Source organism: Panulirus ornatus, chromosome 11 (assembly GCF_036320965.1).
Source record: "Panulirus ornatus isolate Po-2019 chromosome 11, ASM3632096v1, whole genome shotgun sequence".
Classification (NCBI taxonomy): Eukaryota; Metazoa; Arthropoda; class Malacostraca; order Decapoda; family Palinuridae; genus Panulirus; species Panulirus ornatus.
In genome coordinates, this window is record NC_092234.1 from 58,957,882 (window position 1) to 58,979,444 (window position 21,563).

Here is a 21,563-nt window from a genome sequence, read left to right on the forward strand (position 1 = left end):
TTTGTTGTATGATGGTGTTGCAGGTATTTCATTCAAAAATATGTAGCTTGTTTCAAACATTCTTGTAATGTGTTTGAGATATAATATTTGTATGTAGCATCTATGGATCTGGAGAAGGCATATGATAGAGTTGATAGAGATGCTCTGTGGAAGGTATTAAGAATATATGGTGTGGGAGGCAAGTTGTTAGAAGCAGTGAAAAGTTTTTATCAAGGATGTAAGGCATGTGTACGTGTAGGAAGAGAGGAAAGTGATTGGTTCTCAGTGAATGTAGGTTTGCGGCTGGGGTGTGTGATGTCTCCATGGTTGTTTAATTTGTTTATGGATGGGGTTGTTAGGGAGGTAAATGCAAGAGTTTTGGAAAGAGTGGCAAGTATGAAGTCTGTTGGGGATGAGAGAGCTTGGGAAGTGAGTCAGTTGTTGTTCGCTGATGATACAGCGCTGGTGGCTGATTCATGTGAGAAACTGCAGAAGCTGGTGACTGAGTTTGGTAAAGTGTGTGAAAGAAGAAAGTTAAGAGTAAATGTGAATAAGAGCAAGGTTATTAGGTACAGTAGGGTTGAGGGTCAAGTCAATTGGAAGGTGAGTTTGAATGGAGAAAAACTGGAGGAAGTGAAGTGTTTTAGATATCTGGGAGTGGATCTGGCAGCGGATGGAAACATGGAAGTGGAAGTGGATCATAGGGTGGGGGAGGGGGCGAAATTTCTGGGAGCCTTGAAGAATGTGTGGAAGTCGAGAACATTATCTTGGAAAGCAAAAATGGGTATGTTTGAAGGAATGGTGTCAACAATGTTGTATGGTTGCGAGGCGTGGGCTATGGATAGAGTTGTGCGCAGGAGGATGGATGTGCTGGAAATGAGATGTTTGAGGACAATGTGTGGTGTGAGGTGGTTTGATCGAGTAAGTAACGTAAGGGTAAGAGAGATGTGTGGAAATAAAAAGAGCGTGGTTGAGAGAGCAGAAGAGGGTGTTTTGAAATGGTTTAGGTCACATGGAGAGAATGAGTGAGGAAAGATTGACCAAGAGGATATATGTGTCGGAGGTGGAGGGAACGAGGAGAAGAGGGAGACCAAATTGGAGGTGGAAAGATGGAGTGAAAAAGATTTTGTGTGATCGGGGCCTGAACATGCAGGAGGGTGAAAGGAGGGCAAGGAATAGAGTGAATTGGAGCGATGTGGTATACCGGGATTGACGTGCTGTCAGTGGATTGAATCAAGGCATGTGAAGCGTCTGGGGTAAACCATGGAAAGCTGTGTAGGTATGTATATTTGCGTGTGTGGACGTATGTATATACATGTGTATGGGGGTGGGTTGGGCCATTTCTTTCGTCTGTTTCCTTGCGCTACCTCGCAAACGCGGGAGACAGCGACAAAGCAAAAAAAAAAAAAAAAAAAAAAATCTGGAAAGTTATTATAAGATAAGTAAGGCAAAATATCAGTACAGTAAGGTTGGGATATAGCACAAGTATCAAAAATTTTGTTCATTCAGTGTCAGAATGCACTGAATTATGACAGCTTATTCCATGTAAGTAAGGAGTTCAGAAGTTTTCATCAAGGATGTATGGCATTTATATGAGTAAGAAGAGAGGAGATTGAGTGGTTCCAATTGAAGGTTGGTCTGTAGCAGCAATGTGTGATGTCACCATAGCTGTTTAATATGCTTATTGGTTGGGTGATGAGGAAGGTAGATGCAAGAGTTTTGGAGAGAGGGGTGAATATGCAATCTGCAGGGGATGAGGGGGCTTACGCAGTAAGACAGTTGTTGCTCGCTTGTGACACAGCACTGGTGGCAGATTCAAGTGAGAAGTTGCAGAAGTTGGTGACTGAGTTTGGAAGAGGGTGTAAAAGAAGGATATTGAGAGTGTGTGAATATAAGCCTGGTTTAGCAGGGTAGAGTGATGGTAGTTGGGATGTGAGTTTGAATGGAGAAAATTTAGAGGAAGTGAATTGTTTTAGATACCTTGGAGTGGACATGGCAGCAGAGGGAACCATGAAAGCGGAAGTGAGGCATTGGATGACTGAGGTGCAAAGGATCTGGGAGCATTGAAGAATATGTGGAAAGAGAGAATGGTATCTTAGGGGGCCAAAATGGGTAAGTTTGAGGGTAATGTCGTCTCAGCCATGTTGTATGAATGCAATGCATGGACTATAGATGAGGATTTGCAGAGGATGGTGGATTTGTTGGAAATGAAATATTGAGTACAGTATATGGGGTAAAGGAGGTTGGTCAGTAAGTAATAAAAGGTTAAGAGAGAGGTGTGATGATAAAAAGAGTTGGTTGAGATAGATAAAGAGGATGTGCTGAAAAGGTTTGGACATATGGAGAGGGTGAATGAGGAGAGGTTGACAAAGAGGGTATGTGTCAAAAGTTGAGGGGACAAGGAAAAGGGGGAGACCAAATTAGAGAGGGAAGAATGGAGTGGTAGTAGTAGGTCGTAACATTAGGCATGAGCATTAGGTAGAAGTAGCCAGTAGGAACATGAGGTAGGACCCTCTGCAAACACTGCACTAGAGTTGACCTCTCTCAGTGCCCTGTTAAGGATGAGGACTAAAGACTAAGAAGTAACTCTGGAGTTCAATAATCATGGAGACTTTTGCCGGGAATTTCAGGAGGGAACAGGTGTCAGAGATATGGATAGATAGAGTGAAAAAGATTTTGAGTGATCAGGGCCTGAACATGCAGGAGTGTAAAAGGAATATACAAGATAGACTGAAGTGGAATCATATGGTTTACTTGGGTCAGTGTGCTGTAAATGGACTGAAACAAGGCATGTGAAGCAGAGAGGTCTGTGGGGCCTGGTTGTGGATAGAGGGCTTTGATTTTAGTTTAGTGCACATGACAGCTGAAGAATTGATGTGAGAAAATGTAGCCTTTTTTCATATATTACTGGCACTACCTTGCTAATGTGGAAAAAGGCAACTAAGAGTGAGAGGTGTGCAAGGAATAGAGTTAATTGGAACGATGTAGTATACTGGGGTTGACATGCTGTCAGTGGACTGAATCATGGCATGTGAAATGTCTGGGTTAAACCTTAGAAAGGTCTGTGGGGCCAAAATGTGGATAGGGAGCTGTGGTTTTGATTCATTACACATGACAGCTAGAGACTGATTGTGAATGAATGTGGCCTTTTTTATGTTTTCTTGGTGCTACCTTGCTGAAGTAGGAGGTAGCAATACTGTTTCCTTTGGGTCAGAGTGATGCCAGGAATGGATTAAGGCAAGCATGTACGAATATGTACATGTGTGTGTATATATATATATATATATATATTTTTTTTTTTTTTTTTTTTTATACTTTGTCGCTGTCTCCCGCGTTTGCGAGGTAGCGCGAGGAAACAGACGAAAGAAATGGCCCAACCCCCATACACACGTACATACACACGTCCACACACGCAAATATACATACCTACACAGCTTTCCATGGTTTACCCCAGACGCTTCACATGCCTTGATTCAATCCACTGACAGCACGTCAACCCCTGTATACCACATCGCTCCAATTCACTCTATTCCTTGCCCTCCTTTCACCCTCCTGCATGTTCAGGCCCCGATCACACAAAATCTTTTTCACTCCATCTTTCCACCTCCAATTTGGTCTCCCTCTTCTCCTCGTTCCCTCCACCTCCGACACATATATCCTCTTGGTCAATCTTTCCTCACTCATTCTCTCCATGTGCCCAAACCATTTCAAAACACCCTCTTCTGCTCTCTCAACCACGCTCTTTTTATTTCCACACATCTCTCTTACCCTTACGTTACTTACTCGATCAAACCACCTCACACCACACATTGTCCTCAAACATCTCATTTCCAGCACATCCATCCTCCTGCGCACAACTCTATCCATAGCCCACGCCTCGCAACCATACAACATTGTTGGAACCACTATTCCTTCAAACATACCCATTTTTGCTTTCCGAGATAATGTTCTCGACTTCCACACATTTTTCAAGGCTCCCAAAATTTTCGCCCCCTCCCCCACCCTATGATCCACTTCCGCTTCCATGGTTCCATCCGCTGCCAGATCCACTCCCAGATATCTAAAACACTTCACTTCCTCCAGTTTTTCTCCATTCAAACTCACCTCCCAATTGACTTGACCCTCAACCCTACTGTACCTAATAACCTTGCTCTTATTCACATTTACTCTTAACTTTCTTCTTCCACACACTTTACCAAACTCAGTCACCAGCTTCTGCAGTTTCTCACATGAATCAGCCACCAGCGCTGTATCATCAGCGAACAACAACTGACTCACTTCCCAAGCTCTCTCATCCCCAACAGACTTCATACTTGCCCCTCTTTCCAGGACTCTTGCATTTACCTCCCTAACAACCCCATCCATAAACAAATTAAACAACCATGGAGACATCACACACCCCTGCCGCAAACCTACATTCACTGAGAACCAATCACTTTCCTCTCTTCCTACACGTACACATGCCTTACATCCTCGATAAAAACTTTTCACTGCTTCTAACAACTTGCCTCCCACACCATATATTCTTAATACCTTCCACAGAGCATCTCTATCAACTCTATCATATGCCTTCTCCAGATCCATAAATGCTACATACAAATCCATTTGCTTTTCTAAGTATTTCTCACATACATTCTTCAAAGCAAACACCTGATCCACACATCCTCTACCACTTCTGAAACCGCACTGCTCTTCCCCAATCTGATGCTCTGTACATGCCTTCACCCTCTCAATCAATACCCTCCCATATAGTTTACCAGGAATACTCAACAAACTTATACCTCTGTAATTTGAGCACTCACTCTTATCCCCTTTGCCTTTGTACAATGGCACTATGCACGCATTCCGCCAATCCTCAGGCACCTCACCATGAGTCATACATACATTAAATAACCTTACCAACCAGTCAACAATACAGTCACCCCCTTTTTTAATAAATTCCACTGCAATACCATCCAAACCTGCTGCCTTGCTGGCTTTCATCTTCCGCAAAGCTTTTACTACCTCTTCTCTGTTTACCAAATCATTTTCCCTAACCCTCTCACTTTGCACACCACCTCGACCAAAACACCCTATATCTGCCACTCTGTCATCAGACACATTCAACAAACCTTCAAAATACTCATTCCATCTCCTTCTCACATCACCACTACTTGTTATCACCTCCCCATTTACGCCCTTCACTGAAGTTCCCATTTGCTCCCTTGTCTTACGCACCCTATTTACCTCCTTCCAGAACATCTTTTTATTCTCCCTAAAATTTACTGATAGTCTCTCACCCCAACTCTCATTTGCCCTTTTTTTCACCTCTTGCACCTTTCTCTTGACCTCCTGTCTCTTTCTTTTATACTTCTCCCACTCAATTGCATTTTTTCCCTGCAAAAATCGTCCAAATGCCTCTCTCTTCTCTTTCACTAATACTCTTACTTCTTCATCCCACCACTCACTACCCTTTCTAAACAGCCCACCTCCCACTCTTCTCATGCCACAAGCATCTTTTGCGCAATCCATCACTGATTCCCTAAATACATCCCATTCCTCCCCCACTCCCCTTACTTCCATTGTTCTCACCTTTTTCCATTCTGTACACAGTCTCTCCTGGTACTTCCCCACACAGGTCTCCTTCCCAAGCTCACTTACTCTCACCACCTTCTTCACCCCAACATTCACTCCTCTTTTCTGAAAACCCATACTAATCTTCACCTTAGCCTCCACAAGATAATGATCAGACATCCCTCCAGTTGCACCTCTCAGCACATTAACATCCAAAAGTCTCTCTTTCGCACGCCTGTCAATTAACACGTAATCCAATAACGCTCTCTGGCCATCTCTCCTGCTTACATAAGTATACTTATGTATATCTCGCTTTTTAAACCAGGTATTCCCAATCATCAGTCCTTTTTCAGCACATAAATCTACAAGCTCTTCACCATTTCCATTTACAACACTGAACACCCCATGCATACCAATTATTCCCTCAACTGCCACATTACTCACCTTTGCATTCAAATCACCCATCACTATAACCCGGTCTCGTGCATCAAAACCGCTAACACACTCATTCAGCTGCTCCCAAAACACTTGCCTCTCATGATCTTTCTTCTCATGCCCAGGTGCATATGCACCAATAATCACCCACCTCTCTCCATCAACTTTCAATTTTACCCATATTAATCGAGAATTTACTTTCTTACATTCTATCACATACTCCCACAACTCCTGTTTCAGGAGTATTGCTACTCCTTCCCTTGCTCTTGTCCTCTCACTAACCCCTGACTTCACTCCCCAGACATTTCCAAACCACTCTTCCCCTTTACCCTTGAGCTTCGTTTCACTCAGAGCCAAAACATCCAGGTTCCTTTCCTCAAACATACTACCTATCTCTCCTTTTTTCACATCTTGGTTACATCCACACACATTTAGGCACCCCACTCTGAGCCTTCGAGGAGGATGATCACTCCCCGCGTGACTCCTTCTTCTGTTTCCCATTTTAGAAAGTTAATACAAGGAGGGGAGGATTTCCGGCCCCCCGCTCCCGTCCCCTCTAGTCGCTTTCTACGACACGCGAGGAATACGTGGGAAGTATTCTTTCACCCCTATCCCCAGGGATAATATACATATATATATACATACACACACACACACACACACATACACACACATACGCACATACACACACACACACACACACATACATATATATACATATGAAAAATGTAAGAAACAATTTAGAAAACAAACTTTTAGCTTAAAATGAATGAAAAAAAAATGAATGTCACATAATGGTTCAACCTCTGGCTATGGAAAAGGAAATGTACAATTTATTCACACAAACGTCAATAGCAGTTCTCATCAATTTCACCACTGTATCAATAAGCTTCAATATATATATATATATATATATATATATATATATATATATATATATATATATATATATATATATATATATTATTAAGAATTATTAAGAATATATGGTGTGGGAGGAAAGTTGTTAGAAGCAGTGAAAAGTTTTTATCGAGGATGTAAGGCATGTGTACGTGTAGGAAGAGAGGAAAGTGATTGGTTCTCAGTGAATGTAGGTTTGCGGCAGGGGTGTGTGATGTCTCCATGGTTGTTTAATTTGTTTATGGATGGGGTTGTTAGGGAGGTAAATGCAAGAGTTTTGGAAAGAGGGGCAAGTATGAAGTCTGTTGGGGATGAGAGAGCTTGGGAAGTGAGTCAGTTGTTGTTCGCTGATGATACAGCGCTGGTGGCTGATTCATGTGAGAAACTGCAGAAGCTGGTGACTGAGTTTGGTAAAGTGTGTGGAAGAAGAAAGTTAAGAGTAAATGTGAATAAGAGCAAGGTTATTAGGTACAGTAGGGTTGAGGGTCAAGTCAATTGGGAGGTGAGTTTGAATGGAGAAAAACTGGAGAAAGTGAAGTGTTTTAGATATCTGGGAGTGGATCTGGCAGCGGATGGAACCATGGAAGCAGAAGTGGATCATAGGGTGGGGGAGGGGGCGAAAATTCTGGGGGCCCTGAAGAATGTGTGGAAGTCGAGAACATTATCTCGGAAAGCAAAAATGGGTATGTTTGAAGGAATAGTGGTTCCAACAATGTTGTATGGTTGCGAGGCGTGGGCTATGGATAGAGTTGTGCGCAGGAGGATGGCCCAACCCCCCCCCCATACACATGTATATACATACGTCCACACACGCAAATATACATACCTACACAGCTTTCCATGGTTTACCCCAGACGCTTCACATGCCTTGATTCAATCCACTGACAGCACGTCAACCCCGGTATACCACATCGCTCCAATTCACTCTATTCCTTGCCCTCCTTTCACCCTCCTGCATGTTCAGGCCCCGATCACACAAAATCTTTTTCACTCCATCTTTCCACCTCCAATTTGGTCTCCCTCTTCTCCTCGTTCCCTCCACCTCCGACACATATATCCTCTTGGTCAATCTTTCCTCACTCATTCTCTCCATGTGACCAAACCATTTCAAAACACCCTCTTCTGCTCTCTCAACCATGCTCTTTTTATTTCCACACATCTCTCTTACCCTTACGTTATTTACTCGATCAAACCACCTCACACCACACATTGTCCTCAAACATCTCATTTCCAGCACATCCATCCTCCTGCGCACAACTCTATCCATAGTCCACGCCTCACAACCATACAACATTGTTGGAACCACTATTCCTTCAAACATACCCATTTTTGCTCTCCGAGATAATGTTCTCGACTTCCACACATTCTTCAAGGCTCCCAGAATTTTCGCCCCCTCCCCCACCCTATGATCCACTTCCGCTTCCATGGTTCCATCCGCTGCCAGATCCACTCCCAGATATCTAAAAAACACCACATCCTCCAGTTTTTCTCCATTTTCAAACTCACCTCCCAATTGACTTGACCTCAACCCTATGTACCTAATAACCTTGCTCTTATTCACATTTACTCTTTAACTTTCTTCTTTCACACACTTTTACCAAACTCAGTCACCAGCTTCTGCAGTTTCTCACATGAATCAGCCACCAGCGCTGTATCATCAGCGAACAACAACTGACTCACTTCCCAAGCTCTCTCATCCCCAACAGACTTCATAAAGTGCGTAAGACAAGGGAGCAAATGGGAACTTCAGTGAAGGGCGCAAATAGGGAGGTGATAACAAGTAGTGGTGATGTGAGAAGGAGATGGAGTGAGTATTTTGAAGGTTGTTGAATGTGTTTGATGATAGAGTGGCAGATATAGGGTGTTTTGGTCGAGTGTGGTGTGCAAAGTGCGGGGTAGGGGAAAATGATTTGGTAAACAGAGAAGAGGTAGTAAAAGCTTTGCGTAAGATGAAAAGCCGGCAAGGCAGCAGGTTTGGATGGTATTGCAGTGGAATTTATTAAAAAAGGGGGTGACTGTATTGTTGACTGGTTGGTAAGGTTATTTAATGTATGTATGACTCATGGTGAGGTGCCTGAGGATTGGCGGAATGCGTGCATAGTGCCATTGTACAAAGGCAAAGGGGATAAGAGTGAGTGCTCAAATTACAGAGGTATAAGTTTGTTGAGTATTCCTGGCAAATTATATGGGAGGGTATTGATTGAGAGGGTGAAGGCATGTACAGAGCATCAAATTGGGGAAGAGCAGTGTGGTTTCAGAAGTGGTAGAGAATGTGTGGATCAGGTGTTTGCTTTGAAGAATGTATGTGAGAAATACTTAGAAAAGCAAATGGATTTGTATGTAGCATTTATGGATCTGGAGAAGGCATATGATAGAGTTGATAGAGATGCTCTGTGGAAGGTATTAAGAATATATGGTGTGGGAGGCAAGTTGTTAGAAGCAGTGAAAAGTTTTTATCGAGGATGTAAGGCATGTGTACGTGTAGGAAGAGAGGAAAGTGATTGGTTCCCAGTGAATGTAGGTTTGCGGCAGGGGTGTGTGATGTCTCCATGGTTGTTTAATTTGTTTATGGATGGGGTTGTAAGGGAGGTAAATGCAAGAGTCCTGGAAAGAGGGGCAAGTATGAAGTCTGTTGGGGATGAGAGAGCTTGGGAAGTGAGTCAGTTGTTGTTCGCTGATGATACAGCGCTGGTGGCTGATTCATGTGAGAAACTGCAGAAGCTGGTGACTGAGTTTGGTAAAGTGTGTGGAAGAAGAAAGTTGAGAGTAAATGTGAATAAGAGCAAGGTTATTAGGTACAGTAGGGGTGAGGGTCAAGTCAATTGGGAGGTGAGTTTGAATGGAGAAAAACTGGAGGAAGTGAAGTGTTTTAGATATCTGGGAGTGGATCTGTCAGCGGATGGAACCATGGAAGCGGAAGTGGATCATAGGGTGGGGGAGGGGGCGAAAATTTTGGGAGCCTTGAAAAATGTGTGGAAGTCGAGAACATTATCTCGGAAAGCAAAAATGGGTATGTTTGAGGGAATAGTGGTTCCAACAATGTTGTATGGTTGCGAGGCGTGGGCTATGGATAGAGATGTGCGCAGGAGGATGGATGTGCTGGAAATGAGATGTTTGAGGACAATGTGTGGTGTGAGGTGGTTTGATCGAGTAAGTAACGTAAGGGTAAGAGAGATGTGCGGAAATAAAAAGAGCGTGGTTGAGAGAGCAGAAGAGGGTGTTTTGAAATGGTTTGGGCACATGGAGAGAATGAGTGAGGAGAGATTGACCAAGAGGATATTTGTGTCGGAGGTGGAGGGAACGAGGAGAAGAGGGAGACCAAATTGGAGGTGGAAAGATGGAGTGAAAAAGATTTTGTGTGATCGGGGCCTGAACATGCAGGAGGGTGAAAGGAGGGCAAGAAATAGAGTGAATTGGAGTCATGTGGTATACAGGGGTTGACGTGCTGTCATTGGATTGAAGAAAGGGGCTTTGTGAAGCGTCGGGGGTTTAAACCATGGAAAGCTGTTTTTGGTATTTTAATTTTGGTGTGTGGAGTGTGTTTGTACAGGGTTTTTTTTTTTTTTTGGGGGGGGGTTGGGCCCCTTTCTTTGTCTGTTTCCTTTCGCTTCCCCCGCAAACGCGGGGGAAGCGACAAAGTATAAAAAAAAAAAAAAAAAAAAATATAAATATTTATTTTTTTTTTTTTTTTTGCCCCTGTCTCCTGCGTTTGCGAGGTTGCGAAGGAAACAGACGAAAAAAAATGGCCCAACCCACCCCATTTCACATGTATTAAAATACGTCCACAAAACGCAAATTTTACTTTCCTACACAGCTTTCCAAAGGTTTTTCCCCAGGACGCTTCACTTTCCTTGATTCAATCCCTGACAGGGACGTCAACCCCCGGGATTCCACATCGTCCCAAAATTTACTTTATTTTCCCTTTCCCTCCTTTCACCCCCCTGCATGTTTTAGGCCCCCATACACAAAATCTTTTTCCCTCCCTTTTTTTCCACCTCCAATTTTTTTCCCTCTTTTTCCTCGTTCCCCCACCTCCCACAAAATAAATCCTCTTTGGTTTTAAACTTTCCTACTCATTCCTCCCTTTTGCCGAACCCTTTTTAAAACCCCTCTTTTTGCTCTCTCAACCAAAGCTCTTTTTTTTTCCACACCCTCTCTCTTAACCCCTTTGTTACCCTTTCTGTTTAAACCCTCACCCCCACACCTTGTCTCAAATATTCATTTCCAAACACCCCTCCATCCCCTTGGGGTACAACTCTATTTCCCTAAACCCAAAAACCCGAACATACAACATTGTTGGAACCCCTATTCCTTCAAACATTTCCCCTTTTTGCTTTCCGAGATAATGTTCTCGACTTCCACACATTTTTTCAAAAGGGTCCCGAAATTTTTGCCCCCCCCCCCACCCTTTTGAAACCACTTTCCCCTTCCCCTGTTTCCATCCCTTTCCCGATCCATCCCGATATCTAATAACACTTCACTTCCTCCCAGTTTTTTTTCCCCTTCAAACTTTACCCCCCAAAATTTACTTGACCCCCAACCCCACTGTACCTAATAACCTTGCTTTTTTCACATTTATCTTAACTTTCTTCTTTCACCCCTTTTACCAAATCAGCCCCCGTTCTGCATTTTTCCCCAATGAATCACCACATTCTTTTTTTTTCAAATTTTCCCCTTTTCCCCGCTTTGCAAGGTGTTTTAAAGACAGGGACTGGGCCGGGGGGGGGAATATCCTCACCTGGCCCCTTTCTTTTCCTTCTTTTGGAAAATTAAAAAAAAAAAAGGGGAGGTTTTCCCAGCCCCTGCTCCCCCCCCTTTTGTGCCTTTTTGACAGAGGGAATACGGGGAAGTCTTCTTTCTCCCCTTCCCAGGGATGATATTATATAATTATTTATGGGGGGGTTTTGGGGAAGGAATATTTCCCCACGTTTTCCCCCGGGTGTCTGAAGGGCAAAAAAAGGGGGAGATACCCAGGGGCGGGAAAATCCTCCCTTTTTTTTTTTTTTTTGTTTTTTTTTTAAAAAAAGGAACGGGAAAAGGGGGGCCGGGAGGATATTCCCTCAGGGCCCCAGTCCTTGTTCTTACTTTACTTGTAATGGGGAAAATGGGAATAGTTTGAAAGAAAAAAAAAAAAAATATTATTTTTATTTATTTATTTTTTATTTATTATTTATTTATTTTTTTATTTTGCTTTGTCGCTGTCCCCCGCGTTAGCGAGGGTAGGCAAGGAAACAGATGAAAGATGGTCCAACCCCCCCCAATACACAGTATTACACCCCGTCCACACACGCAAATACCCTCCCATTATTTCCCCCAGGAATACTCAACAAATTGTACTCAGTATTTTTGGCATCATTTTATCCCCTTTCCCTTTGTTTGTACATGGCACTATGCATGCATTTGCCAATCCTCGGGCACCTCACCATGAGTTACATACATTATATGTTTTCCCAATCAGTCAACGCACAGTCATCCCCTTTTTTGATAAATTCCATGCATTTTCCATAAAAACCTGCTCCCCTTGCCAGTTTTCTTCTCCCCAAAGTTTTATCCTCTTCTCTTTTTTCCAGATATTCTTCCAAAACCCTCTCTTTTACACACCACCTGACCAAAACACTGTATATCGTTTTCTTTTCATCTAAAACATTCAAAAAACCTTCAAAATCTCACTCCATTCCTCACATACCACTACTTGTTATCACCTCCCATTAGCCCCCTTCATTGATTTTCCCCATTTGTCTCTTGACTTACTCACTTTATTTACTCCTTCCCCAAACATCTTTGTTTTCCCCAAAAATTTTAAATGATACTCTCTCACCCCAACTCTATTTCCCCTCTTTTCATTTCTTGCCCCTTTCTCTTGACCTTCCCTTTTCTATTTACATCTCCAAGTCATTTGCACTATTTTCCCTGAAATATCATCAAAAATGTCTCTCTCTTCTCTTTCATAATAATTTACTTTTTACCCACCATCATCCCCTTTCTAATCTGCCCACCTCCCCCCCCTTTTCATGCCACAAGACTTTTGGGCAACCCTCACGCTTCCCTTAAATACTCCCATTCCTCCCCCCCTCCCTTACATTTTGCTTCACCTTTTTTTTCTGCATCGCCTTTCCCTGGTACTTCCCCACAGTCTTTCCCAAGCTCACATACTCTCACCCCTCTTTTCCCCAACTTCTCTCTTCTTTTCTGAAAATCTCTACAAATCTTCACCTTCGCCTCCAAAGATAATGTCAGCTCCCCCCCAGTTGCACCTCTCAGCACATTAAATCCAAAATCTCTCTTTTGTGCGCCTATAATTAAACATAACATAACGCTCTTCTCCATCTTCCTACTTGATGTTTTAATATGTATTCTCTCTTCTTGAACCCGGGGATTCCCCAATTACCGTCCTTTTTCAGCACTAAATTTTCAAGCTCTTCCCATCTATTTCAACATGAAACCTTTTTTAACCCCAAATTTTCCCCCAACGCCAATTCTCACCTTTTTATTCAAATACCCCCTCCTAAACCCAGTCTCGGGATCAAAATAAAACACTTTCAGCTGCTCCAAAAAAACTTTCCCCTTTGATCTTTTGTTTATGCCCGGTGCATATGCCCCCAAAATCACCTGTCTCTCCCTCCCCTTTCAGTTTAACCCCTTTTTTATATATAATATTTATATTTATTTTATACTTTGTCGCTGTCTCCCCCGTTTGCGAGGTAGCGAAGGAAACAGACAAAGAAAAGGCCCAACCCCCCCCCCTACAATGTTTACATACGTCCCCACAAGCAAATATTTCATACCTACACGCTTTCCCTGGTTTCCCCAGAGCTTCACTCCCTTTTTCAATCCACTGACAGCCGTCAACCCGGTTACCACATCGCTCCAATTCATTATTCCTTGCCCCCCTTTCACCCTCCGCATGTTAGGCCCCCATCACACAAAATTTTTTCACCCATCTTTCCACCTCCAATTTGGTCTCCCTCTTCTCCTCGTTCCCTCCACCTCCGACACATATATCCTCTTGGTCAATCTTTCCTCACTCATTCTCTCCATGTGCCCGAACCATTTCAAAACACCCTCTTCTGCTCTCACAACCATGCTCTTTTTATTTCCACACATCTCTCTTACCCTTACGTTACTTACTCGATCAAACCACCTCACACCACACATTGTCCTCAAATATCTCATTTCCAGCACATCCATCCTCTTGCGTACAACTCTATCCATAGCCCAAGCCTCGCAACCATACAACATTGTTGGAACCACTATTCCTTCAAACATACCCATTTTTGCTTTCCGAGATAATGTTCTCGACTTCCACACATTCTTCAAGGCTCCCAGAATTTTCGCCCCCTCCCCCACCCTATGATCCACTTCCGCTTCCATGTTTCCATCCGCTGCCAGATCCACTCCCAGATATCTAAAACACTTCACTTCCTCCAGTTTTTCTCCATTCAAACTCACCTCCCAATTGACTTGACCCTCAACCCTACTGTACCTAATAACCTTGCTCTTATTCACATTTACTCTTAACTTTCTTCTTTCACACACTTTACCAAACTCAGTCACCAGCTTCTGCAGTTTCTCACATGAATCAGCCACCATTCTTTTTTTCTTTCAAACTATTCGCCATTTCCCGCATTAGCAAGGTAGTGTTAAGAACAGAGGACTGGGCCTCTGAGGGAATATCCTCACCTGGCCCCCTTCTCTGTTCCTTCTTTTGGAAAATTAAAAAAAAAACAAGAGGGGAGGATTTCCAGCCCCCCGCTCCCTCCCCTTTTAGTCGCCTTCTACGACACGCAGGGAATACGTGGGAAGTCTTCTTTCTCCCCTATCCCCAGGGATGATATATATATATATATATATCCCTGGGGGTAGGGGAGAAGGAATACTTCCCACGTATTCCCTGCGTGTCGTAGAAGGCAACTAAAAGGGGAGGGAGCCAGGGGGCTGGAAATCCTCCCCTCTTGTTTTTATTTTTTGTTTTTTTTTCAAAAGAAGGAACAGAGAAGGGGGCCAGGTGAGGATATTCCCTCAGAGGCCCAGTCCTCTGTTCTTAACTTTACCTTGCTAATGCGGGAAATGGCGAATAGTTTGAAAGAAAAAGAAAAAGAATATATATATTTATTTATTTATTCATTTATTTATTTATTTATTATTTATTTATTTTGCTTTGTCGCTGTCTCCCGCGTTAGCGAGGTAGCGCAAGGAAACAGATGAAAGAATGGTCCAACCCACCCACATACACACGTATATACATACACGTCCACACACGCAAATACCCTCCCATATAGTTTCCCAGGAATACTCAACAAACTTGTACCTCAGTAGTTTGAGCACTCATCTTTATCCCCTTTGCCTTTGTTTGTACAATGGCACTATGCATGCATTCTGCCAATCCTCAGGCACCTCACCATGAGTCATACATACATTATATGTTCTTACCAATCAGTCAACAGCACAGTCATCCCCTTTTTTGATAAATTCCACTGCAGTACCATCAAAACCTGCTGCCTTGCCAGCTTTCATCTTCTGCAAAGCTTTTACTACCTCTTCTCTGTTTACCAGATCATTCTTCCTAACCCTCTCTTTTCACACACCACCTCGACCAAAACACTGTGTATCTGCCTTTCTATCATCTAACACATTCAACAAACCTTCAAAATACTCACTCCATCTCCTCACATCACCACTACTTGTTATCACCTCCCCATTAGCCCCCTTCATTGATGTTCCCATTTGTTCTCTTGACTTACTCACTTTATTTACCTCCTTCCAAAACATCTTTGTATTCTCCCTAAAATTTAATGATACTCTCTCACCCCAACTCTCATTTGCCCTCTTTTTCACTTCTTGCACCTTTCTCTTGACCTCCTGCCTCTTTCTATTATACATCTCCAAGTCATTTGCACTATTTCCCTGCAAATATCATCTAAATGTCTCTCTCTTCTCTTTCACTAATAATCTTACTTCTTCATCCCACCACTCATTACCCTTTCTAATCTGCCCACCTCCCACGCTTCTCATGCCACAAGCATCTTTTGGGCAAGCCATCACTGCTTCCTTAAATACATCCCATTCCTCCCCCACTCCCCTTACATCCTTTGCTCTCACCTTTTTCTATTCTGCACTCAGCCTCTCCTGGTACTTCCTCACACGTCTCCTTCCCAAGCTCACATACTCTCACCACTCTTTTCACCCCAACATTCTCTCTTCTTTTCTGAAAATCTCTACAAATCTTCACCTTCGCCTCCACAAGATAATGATCAGACATCCCTCCAGTTGCACCTCTCAGCACATTAACATCCAAAAGTCTCTCTTTTGTGCGCCTATCAGTTAACACATAATCCAATAACGCTCTCTCTCCATCTCTCCTACTTGCATACGTATACTTATGTATATCTCTCTTCTTGAACCAGGTATTCCCAATTACCAGTCCTTTTTCAGCACATAAATCTACAAGCTCTTCACCATCTCCATTTACAACACTGAACACCTCATTTACACCAATTATTCCCTCAACTGCCACATTACTCACCTTTGCATTCAAATCACCCATCACTATAACCCAGTCTCGTGCATCAAAACTACTACACACTCATTCAGCTGCTCCCAAAACACTTGCCTCTTCTGATCTTTCTGTTCATGCCCAGGTGCATATGCCCCAATAATCACCTGTCTCTCCATCCACTTTCAGTTTAACCCATATATATATATATATATATATTTATATTTATTTATTATACTTTGTCGCTGTCTCCCGCGTTTGCGAGGTAGCGCAAGGAAACAGACGAAAGAAATGGCCCAACCCCCCCCATACACATGTATATACATACGTCCACACAAGCAAATATACATACCTACACAGCTTTCCATGGTTTACCCCAGACGCTTCACATGCCTTGCTTCAATCCACTGACAGCACGTCAACCCCGGTATACCACATCGCTCCAATTCACTCTATTCCTTGCCCTCCTTTCACCCTCCTGCATGTTCAGGCCCCGATCACACAAAATCTTTTTCACTCCATCTTTCCGCCTCCAATATGGTCTCCCTCTTCTCCTTGTTCCCTCCACCTCCGACACATATATCCTCTTGGTCAATCTTTCCTCACTCATCCTCTCCATGTGCCCAAACCACTTCAAAACACCCTCTTCTGCTCTCTCAACCACGCTCTTTTTATTTCCACACATCTCTCTTACCCTTACGTTACTCACTCGATCAAACCACCTCACACCACACATTGTCCTCAAACATCTCATTTCCAGCACATCCATCCTCCTGCGCACAACTCTATCCATAGCCCACGCCTCGCAACCATACAACATTGTTGGAACCACTATTCCTTCAAACATACCCATTTTTGCTTTCCGAGATAATGTTCTCGACTTCCACACATTCTTCAAGGCCCCCAGGATTTTCGCCCCCTCCCCCACCCTATGATCCACTTCCGCTTCCATGGTTCCATCCGCTGCCAGATCCACTCCCAGATATCTAAAACACTTCACTTCCTCCAGTTTTTCTCCATTCAAACTCACCTCCCAATTGACTTGACCCTCAACCCTACTGTACCTAATAACCTTGCTCTTATTCACATTTACTCTTAACTTTCTTCTTCCACACACTTTTCCAAACTCAGTCACCATATATATATATATATATATGTATATGTAAAAAGAGAATAGCAAAGAAAGTCATTAGCATTGAGGAATGAAAGGACTGAAGAGCTTGAAGGAAAAATGGAATGGAATTCCTTCAAAGAAAGCATAGAAGAAGATAAGTAGAATTAAACCTCATAAAGATGAGGTGTGAGAGGAATATGTAGTGATTCTCACATAATCACTTACTAGAAAATCTTACTGAAAAAAAATGATGGGATAAATGGAAGATCTGAAAGAAAAGTAGGGAGGGGAGGATTTGTTGCTAAACACTTAATGCCTGAACTCTGAAAAGATGATTTAAAGTATGAATGAAAGTCTTTTTTAAGAATATTCCATGGTGAATGTAATTTTCATTACATGGTACTCTTTCCACAGCAGCAGCATGTTGAGCAGCCTGTTGAGCAGCAGCAGCAGCAGCAGCATGTTGCATCAACCAGTCAGCAACAACCATCTGTTAGCACACCAACCCCTGCTTCATCTGCATCCATCCACAGTGAAGGTTAGGTCTTAAACAGAATTCTATAACTCTTTACTGATTGAATATTACAGATGTACTTTTAACTTAAGTTCCCAGTAGACATGCTTGCTCTCTACAGGCATCCTAAATATAAAGAGCAATAGATTTACATGAACAATTATAGAATCCATGAATAAGCTTGCACTGCACCAGTTAGTTTACTGTGCCTTCGTAGGCCATGAGTAAGTTTTTTTGCCACTAACCACCTGATTTAACTTTTGACCCATGTTGCTTGTGCATCATGAGTTGTTGTGAGCTGAGACTGCTGGGTTGCTTACCCCCCTACATACCATGGAATCAGTTCAGAATGGTCAGTCACCAAGCTTGTGTCATAATCACCAAGCTTGTGTCACAGTCACTGAGTGTATGTCATGAAATAGATTTTACTAGTAGACGGTTAATGAAATTTACTGTGACCCCATATTGTAAAAGAGTTATGTTCTTTATCTAGGGAGTATCATAGCCATCTCTTCTTTATCTTGGGAGTATAATTGCTAACTGATTTTTATCTAGGGAGTAACACTGCCTCCCTTTCTTTACCTAGCGAGTATCATTGCAACCTGTTCTTTATCTGGCGAATATCACTGCCACGTGTTCTTGATATAGGGAGTATCATTGCCACCTGCTCTATATCTCGTGAGTATCATTGCCTTCTGGTCTTTATCTAGGGAGTATCATTCCCCCTGCTCTGTATCTTGGATCATTGCTACCTGTTCTTTATCTAGGGAGTATCATTGCCACCTGTTCTTTATCTAGGGAGTATCATTGCCTCCTGCTCAGAATCTGGGGAGTATCATTGCCACCTGCTCTTTATCTAGGGAGTATCACTGCCACCTCTTTATCTAAGGAGTATCATTTCTATGTCTTTTTTAACTAGGGAGTATCATTGCCACCTCACCTTTATCCCTGAATTATCATTACCACCCGTTATTGTTATTTGCTAGATTGTCTTCTTTTGTAATTGATACTATTGATGCAGTATGCTGAAGATTCACTTGAGGAACTTGATATACAGTGTCACATTCATTACTAGTTGCCTCTGACCCACATTCAGAGTGATCCATTTTTAGATTATTCCTGTGTGATGTGTTTGGTTTAGCTGGACCTTTAGTAAAGTTTTCATTAGTTTATTAAACTTACGATCAGTCTTAGGTAGTTGAAGAACTGCGGAATCCTTTTTTGTTCAAAATTTATTTTATTACATTTATCATTTTCTCTTAACTTTCTTCTTTCACACACTTTACCAAACTCAGTCACCAGCTTCTGCAGTTTCTCACATGAATCAGCCACCAGCGCTGTATCATCAGCGAACAACAACTGACTCACTTCCCAAGCTCTCTCATCCCCAACAGAAGAGCAAGGTTATTAGGTACAGTAGGGTTGAGGGTCAAGTCAATTGGGAGGTGAGTTTGAATGGAGAAAAACTGGAGGAAGTGAAGTGTTTTAGATATCTGGGAGTGGATCTGGCAGCGGATGGAAGCGGAAGTGGATCATAGGGTGGGGGAGGGGGCAAAAATTCTGGGAGCCTTGAAGAATGTGTGGAAGTCGAGAACATTATCTCGGAGAGCAAAAATGGGTATGTTTGAAGGAATAGTGGTTCCAACAATGTTGTATGGTTGCGAGGTGTGGGCTATGGATAGAGTTGTGCGCAGGAGGATGGATGTGCTGGAAATGAGATGTTTGAGGACAATGTGTGGTGTGAGGTGGTTTGATCGAGTAAGTAACGTAAGGATAAGAGAGGTGTGGAAATAAAAAGAGCGTGGTTGAGAGAGCAGAAGAGGGTGTTTTGAAATGGTTTGGGCACATGGAGAGAATGAGTGAGGAAAGATTGACCAAGAGGATATATGTGTCGGAGGTGGAGGGAACGAGGAGAAGAGGGAGACCAAATTGGAGGTGGAAAGATGGAGTGAAAAAGATTTTGTGTGATCGGGGCCTGAACATGCAGGAGGGTGAAAGGAGGGCAAGGAATAGAGTGAATTGGAGCGATGTGGTATACCGGGGTTGACGTGCTGTCAGTGGATTGAATCAAGGCATGTGAAGCGTCTGGGGTAAACCATGGAAAGCTGTGTAGGTATGTATATTTGCGTGTGTGGACGTATGTATATACATGTGTATGGGGGTGGGTTGGGCCATTTCCTTCGTCTGTTTCCTTGCGCTACCTCGCAAACGCGGGAGACAGCGACAAAACAAAACAAAAAAAAAAATTATTTTCATTTTTTATGGATGTTTTTTGTGACCTTTGAGGTGGAAAGCACCCTTCCAAAAGTGAGACTTCAGGGTCTAGAAATTATAGTGATTGCAAGTATTAGCAAACTAGTTGAGAGAGAAAAAAAGAGGGGTCATTTGGTAGAGAGAATTTTTAATTTTCCTTTTGAATGTAATTTAGTTCCTGAAAGGGAAAGAAAGGAGGTAATTTCCTAGAGGTTTTAGAAACAATAACAGTATTATGAGGCGATTCAGCTGGATGATTATATCATTATGTTTGGAATTAGAATCTAGAAAGTTTTTATAATTCTTAATTAACCCTCTTCCTCCTCTTTATGGAAGGTAGTAAGGAAGAAGGATATATTGCATAACTTGATTCAAGAGTGTTTTAGGGGAGATATGCTGAATAAAGTCATTGTTGACTCTCAGGCTTCATAGTATGTTGTTCATAGTAACAGAAAATAGAGAATATATGTTATGATGATTGATCCTTCTCTCCTGACGCTTTTTCAAGGAGTTTTGGTTCGATTTTCTCTCTCTCTTTCTGTGTATTCTCATGTTTTGAATTGCACTATTGGAATTTGTATGAGACCCCATGCTTTCCCATTTATACAGGAAGAACTTAATAATTGTGTTTTGACAGAACAGAGGAAGGAGCTGAGAGAGGGTTTATCCTGGAAGGTTCTGTCATTTGTTTCAGTTGCTCCCGAACTGAGTTGGGAAACAAAGAACAAGTTTATAAAAGTTATTTTGTTTAGATTTTGATATACTTGAGGAATAGTCTTTGGAATCAGCTGGGATTTAGATTAAAGCTGAGGAAAGATCAGTAGAGAAATCCTTGCAGACCTTGGAGCAAATCTCAGCCTTACTTACATGACTCAGTGGTCCTCAGATGAAGCAGAAATAAGCAGTATATGAAATGCAAAACTCTTTGTTAGGAGTAATAATCATTGAAAGGCAGCTGCTGTCTCTGGTTGGAAGCCTGAAACTTTGTGATTCCCATGCTCTGCATATGAATACTGAAGCTCTTTCTGCTAGTTATGTAGATGAATTTCCACTGTTGGATGATTAATCATCATAATTTTAGTATATTGCATAGATGCAAATGCTCCCTATTTTGGATGTAATCTTTGTGCTTTATTTTTCCACACACAATTTGGGGAACTTTGGAAACCATATAAAAAGTCCATCATATTGCAATATTAGAAAATTACACATTTTTTTTTGTATGAGCTTAGCTCCTTTGTTATAAGGCAAAGCTGCATTATAATCAGGTGGACGTTACAATTATGTTAAGATGTCTCAGAAGACAAAGGTCTTCAAGAGAT

The 21,563-nt window shown here is 42.4% G+C and overlaps 1 protein-coding gene across 9 annotated transcripts in view; it reads left to right on the forward strand.

Annotated features, from left to right (window-relative positions):
* LOC139751579 (uncharacterized) overlaps nucleotides 1-21,563 on the forward strand; it is a 119,149-nt gene that overhangs the window by 38,025 nt on the left and 59,561 nt on the right. For 8 of the 9 annotated variants that reach the window (XM_071667166.1, XM_071667167.1, XM_071667164.1 and 5 more), the window contains one exon: nucleotides 17,889-18,012. In XM_071667166.1, coding sequence (XP_071523267.1) covers nucleotides 17,889-18,012 — 124 coding nt within the window. The remainder of the gene's footprint in view (nucleotides 1-17,888; nucleotides 18,013-21,563) is intronic. The other variant, XM_071667170.1, reaches the window with a different exon arrangement.